Source organism: Zea mays, chromosome 6 (assembly GCF_902167145.1).
Source record: "Zea mays cultivar B73 chromosome 6, Zm-B73-REFERENCE-NAM-5.0, whole genome shotgun sequence".
Lineage (NCBI taxonomy): Eukaryota > Viridiplantae > Streptophyta > Magnoliopsida > Poales > Poaceae > Zea > Zea mays.
The window spans coordinates 167,293,929-167,299,870 of record NC_050101.1 but is presented as its reverse complement, the minus strand read 5'-3'; the positions used below and the strand labels follow the sequence as shown (position 1 = coordinate 167,299,870).

The following is a 5,942-nucleotide window of genomic DNA, read 5'->3' as shown; positions in this document are numbered from 1 at the left end:
TATTGGCCAAAGGGTGCCAGAAAGTATACCAGCAATAAGCAACAGGTTGCTTCAGCCCACAGACTAAACCAATGCATCCATCATTTCTCTCTCCCCACCCCTTCTTCTGGTGATCAATGCTTATTAATTAATCCCATTTTAAATTGTTTTGTACTGATTACAGTGGCTTGAAGATAACTGTCAAGGTACTATCTTTGTCATTCCAAGCTGGATTAGTTGGTGAGCAAAACTAGAATATTTTGTGATTGCTTCTTAACTTCTTTACTGTGCTTAAAAACTATGTTGACATTCATTTGCAGATAAGGACGTGCCAAGAATGGAGGAACAAAACCATGAAGACTACAACTGAGAGCCGTAGTTGGCCGAGTCGTTTAAGCAGAACATGCCTTTTTAACACAGTGAAGGTAATATGTCTTAGTGGCATAATACATAAATCTTAAAAGTTCTTTAATGGCATAATTAAGACAATCACAATAAGCTAGATAAGGTTTTAAGCCTGAACTGAAGTCATGCAGTTGACGACAGTTCCAAATTTGTTCCCCACAGCCAAACTAAGAACCAAGTCCTCACACAGAGAAGAATCAGGCACGGGCTTCAGGCCAAGCTCCTGCTACACCAGTATCTGCCATCATTACTCTGCATAACAGCACACAGAAATGTGAGATATATGTATTCTACAAAGCTCTCCAGGAAGAAAGCATTGTATTTTCGCTTGTTTGCATACCCGTTAACGAGGGAGATGCATATTTGTCACAGTTTTACATGTTATTTAGCCTTTTCTTGTAGAGCTCCAGGTGCAGAGTCTAATTGGTGCTCCTTTTCCTCTCAGTAGTGCAGTATTACAATGTCCATACCAAGATCAGCTGGGAATGCTGAAAGATGTGCTTTCATTATTGCACTCTGAAAGTTATGCATACATGACTCATGGTACAATTATATAGGTACTAGGATTTATCTCCCACCAACCCATTTAATTTTTGTTATTTTTTATTGCACATGCTTATCATTACATGTACTAAAACTGATGAATAATAGCTTCGACTATAATATCTGTAACTCATCCTTTTCTTTTTTGAAGGTTCGCACTATTAAAGTGGAAAAGAGGATCAATGAGATTGTGAACCGCTTGAATAAGACAAAGGTGGAAAGGAAACCTGATTTAAAGGGTATGTCACATTTATTTGAAAGCATTTCTGTCGTCATTTTTATGTCAGCAACTCAACATTCTATAATGAACATGGTTAAGTATTTTTCTTTTTATTTTTGGGATTCATAATGTGAGTTTTTATCTCACAAAGAAAGTGAGGATGTAATGTCTAGGCTTTGTTTGGTGGAGCTGTAGCTTTTCCAAAAGCACCTCCTGAAGAAGCTTTCGGGAAAAGCTTGGGAAGCTGCTCCTTGAAAGCTTCTCTGCTTTTAGTACAACAAAGTGCTGCTTTTATCAGCTTGAAGAAGTTGCTGCCCTGTTTGGGGGAGCCTCTAGCTTTTTGAGCTTTCTGTAGAAGCGAAAGCTACCAGAAGCTCCCCAAATAGGGCCTTAGATCATTACGATTTTGCAGAATCTAGATGCGCAAAAGGATGTTATCATGATAACAAGATTTTTTAGAATCGTGAAAATGTTTGCGTATATGTTGGTATTTGTTTGGTCTATGAATAAAAGGCATGGTTGATGGATTATCGTTTTCAACTGAATGATAAATTTGACGCGTTGGCTTGTCGCATGTGCACTTCAGTCCTGTTATTTGAGTCAATAATCATCACATCATTTCCTGCCAGCTGAAAGAGAGGCTATTAGTGCTGCTGAAAAGGCAGAAAGAAAGGCACAGCTTAGAGACAAGGTAAAGATATTTCTAATGCTATACCAACCATGTTTTCTTGTGTTGCCATGTGATGGTTATGTAGAAATCAAAGATCTAACTTGTTTGTATTTCTAGAGCATAGCAAATTATATTTATGGGCAGCAAACTGGTTGTAACAGATCTTGTAGGAACCAAATATTTATGTAGTTGATTCTATTGTAATAAATTTTCTAGGGCATATCAAATTATAAATAGGATGTTGGTACTACCTGATAAAATAACTGAACTGCTGAACTTTTGATAGTTAGAATATTGACATAACAGATCACTGGATTCTGTTTTTCTTTTGTTTCAGAAACGTAGGGAAGAGATGGAGAGGCTTGACAAAGAGAAGCAGGCTGATATCAGGAGCTACAAGGGTCTAATGGTCCAAGAGAAGATGACTTCCAACAAGCAAATCGCTTCTGGCAGCAAGACCCTGCAGGAACTTGAAGAAGACTTCATGTGAGGGGCGGACATTATAAATGCCATGCTGAAGATTTCCTTGAACTGCTTCTGTCGAAGACAGAAGGGGTACCACAGGCTTGTGAGATACTGGATCTAAATGACTCATGGGCAGGCCATGGTCTGTTATTATCTCCTCTTGTTGTTGTGGTCTATGTAAACCTTGTTTACTTGCTGAAAAAACAACGGTGCATGCTCTAACTGTGGTTGATTTAATGGTCTGTTGCCCATCAAGTTGAAATGGTAATGGAATTATGGTTTCCTGGATTTTTCAAACAATAAAGACATGGCAGCAGATAACTTATATATTCAATTCTTTGCATGGAGAACGACTCACGAACTTCTTTGTTTGTGTCACATATACGCTTTCTGCTATGTATTTTGTTGCTGTAATAGTGTTATAGAAATGTACCACACTTAGCTTACATTTGGAGATTCTTCAATTGAAGGGCGGCTCATTTTCCTTTACTACATCTACATGATTGCTATGGTTGATGATTCATAGGTCAGTTAAATAAAGCACTTTGATACGTTCTAAATTATAGGTTATTTTAAATTTTTAGAGAATCAAAATATCTCAAGATTGACATTCATCCTAAATTATAATAAGTCGTTTTAATTTTTAAGAATCAAATTATTTTAAATTTGATCAAAATTAGTAAGAACTACAAAGAAGTATAGCATCAAATAGACATACTACGAAAATCTAATTAAAAATCTAATGACAAGGTGAGTGTCCCTGCGTCACAGGTCCAAGTTTCTCTTCGATATCATCCCGGACAGCTCGCATATATGTCATCCCCTATCTCATAACTATATAACACATATGTGCATATATAAGTTATCGAGATATTATATGTCCCCGTTGCAACGCACAGGCACTGACCTAGTGTTAAAATGAAGAAACAATCCATGTGTATTCTTATATGTATTTATATTGGCTCAATTCCAAGCAACCTTTACACTTACATTATGCAAACTAGTTCAATTATGCACTTCTATATTTGCTTTGGTTTGTGTTGGCATCAATCACCAAAAAGGGGGAGATTGAAAGAGAATTAGGATTACACCTATTTTCTAAATGATTTTGGTGGTTGAATTGCCCAACACAAATAATTGGACTAACTAGTTTGCTCTAGTCTATAAGTTATACAGGTGCCAAAGGTTCACACTTAGCCAATAAAAAGACCAAGAATTGGGTTCAACAAAGAGAGCAAGGGATAACCGAAGGCTGTCCTGGTCTGGCGCACCGGACAGTGTCCGGTGCACCAGGGAACTCCAAGCCAAACTCTCCACCTTCGGGAAAACTCAGAGGCGCTTCACTATAATTCACCGGACTGTCCGGTGTACACCGGACTGTCCGGTGTACACCGGACAGTGTCCGATGCTCCAATGAAGAGCGACTCTGAACTCGCCAGCTTCGGGAATCCGCTCCGCTATAATTCACCGGACATGTCCGGTGTACACCGGACTGTCCGGTGATCCAGCGGAGCAACGACTACTTCGCGCCAACGGTCACCTGTAGAAGCATTTAATGCGTGCCAGAGCGCGCAGAAGTCAGGCACGCGCGAAGTGGCACACCGAACACTCTACAGTACATGTCCGGTGCGCCACCGGACATCCAGGCGGGCCCAGCAGTCAGAGCTCCAACGGTCGGAACCCAACGGCCTGGTGATGTGGCTGGCGCACCGGACTGTCCGGTGCACCATGCGACAGCAGCCTCCACCAAACGGCTAGTTTGGTGGTTGGGGTTATAAATACCCCCAACCACCCCACATTCAAGTCATCCAAGTTTTCAACCTTCCAACCACTTACAAGAGCTAGGCATTCAATACAAGACACACCCAAGTGATCAAATCCTCTCCCAATTCCACAAAAGCTTTAGTGTTAAGTGAGAGTGATTTGTTGTGTTCTTTTGAGCTCTTGCGCTTGGATCGCTTTCTTCTTTCTCATTCTTTCTTGAGATCAATACTCACTTGTAACCAAGGCAAGAGACACTAATTGTGTGGTGGTCCTTGCGGGGAAGTTTTGTTCCTGGTTGATTTGAGAAGAGAAAGCTCACTCGGTCCGAGGGACCGTTTGAGAGAGGGAAGGGGTTGAAAAAGACCCAGCCTTTGTGGCCTCAACGGGGAGTAGGTTTGCGAGAACCGAACCTCGGTAAAACAAATCCACGTGTCACACTCTTTATTTGCTTGCGATTTGTTTTGCACCCTCTCTCGCGGACTCGATTATATTTCTAACGCTAACCCGGCTTGTAGTTGTGATTAACTTTGTGAATTTCAGTTTCGCCCTATTCACCCCCCCCCCCCTCTAGGTGACTTTCAGCATGTCAGTTGACTGGTCTAGCGTTGTAATTGAAAATACTCAAAATCGGGAAACAGGATGAACCAAGGGAGGTGGTTGGGCGTCGGATGGAGGGAGGGAGAAGGAAATGGGGTGATGGGGCTCCAAATGAAACCGACGAGGGAGAGACATGCGTGGGAGGCGGTTTTGGAGAAGAGGAACAGGAGTGGGCAGACTGGTGGGTGGGGTCCACGCGTAGGACGAGCATGGCCGCGCAGCACTCGCGCAAGCGCTGGCCACGGGACGCACGACGCGCCTGGCTGGCTGGCTGGGTCGTCTGACGCGCAACAGGGGGGCATGACGCGGGGCCGCGGACTAGCCTGTGCGTGCTGGCGAGTGGGTCGGGGCGCGGGGCGCGCAACCGAGCGCCAGGACGGGCCGGGGGAGGATGAAGACACGCTGGGCCGAGCGAAATGGCTGGGGAAAGGGGCGCGCACTGGGTGGGCTGCGGCCGCGATGTCGTGCGATGGGCCAGGATGGCCGAGCGGCCCAGTACGGGGGAGAGTGGAGCGAGGTGGGCCTGGGAGAGGTTGGGCCGACGCAGGCCGAGAGGGGGAGAAAAAAAGAAAGCTGGGCTTCTTTGTTGTATTTTTACATTTTGCTATTTTCTCTTCCTTGTCTATTTCCTACTACCTCGAACCGAATTTCTTATTAAACGCATCCTCCACAAAATCACTCATCAAATAAAATATTCTTTGGTATGATGCGACAATCAAAGCACTTCGGTTTTTTAAATTTACTAGGCTTATCCATAGATATAAACAAAATAATTCCTCACTATTTAGGAAAAAAGAAAAGAAAAGATTGGAAAGGAGATGGTAACACCTGGATTTGGTGGATATTAAGAAAGAAATTTTATACCCCCAAATTCAGGGTGTTACAAAAGTCTTGCAATCAGACCACCTTAGCGAGGTCGACTATGAAAACAAAACTCACATCATTAGATACCGCTTCAACTGAGGCTGAGTGGCTTCATGATCTTTTTATGGATTTACCGGTGGTTGAAAAACATGTGCCGACTATTTTCATGAATTGTGATAATTAAGATTAATAGTTCTAAGGATAATATGAAGTCGACGAGGCATATAAAGAGGCGTTTGAAATCTATTAGGAAATTAAGAAACTCCGGAGTAATAGCATTGGATTATGTCCATACGTATAACAATCTGGCAGGTCAATTTACTAAGGGGCTATTACGTAGTGTGATAGATTGTGTATCAAGTGAGATGGGCCCGAGAGCCACCTAAAGTTTACCATAGTGGTAAGATGTTATATGTGATCGGAGATCCCGTGAAT

The 5,942-nt window shown here is 42.6% G+C and overlaps 1 protein-coding gene across 2 annotated transcripts; it reads left to right on the top strand.

Annotated features, from left to right (window-relative positions):
* The first annotated feature begins 844 nt into the window (after positions 1–844).
* LOC103630539 (coiled-coil domain-containing protein 25) lies at positions 845–2,563 on the top strand. 2 transcript variants are annotated; one of them, XR_004850386.1, is made up of 4 exons: positions 845–941; positions 1,079–1,166; positions 1,777–1,838; positions 2,155–2,183. XR_004850386.1 is itself a non-coding variant. In XM_008651593.3 (3 exons), exons 1-3 carry the CDS (start codon positions 1,025–1,027, stop codon positions 2,305–2,307), a joined length of 357 nt encoding a protein of 118 aa, XP_008649815.3. In that variant the 5' UTR covers positions 991–1,024; the 3' UTR covers positions 2,308–2,563. The 2 variants fall into 2 exon arrangements, 1 of the variants encoding a protein (XP_008649815.3); XM_008651593.3 differs by lacking the exon at positions 845–941 and having other exon boundaries at positions 991–1,166; positions 2,155–2,563.
* Positions 2,564–5,942: the final 3,379 nt, after the last annotated feature.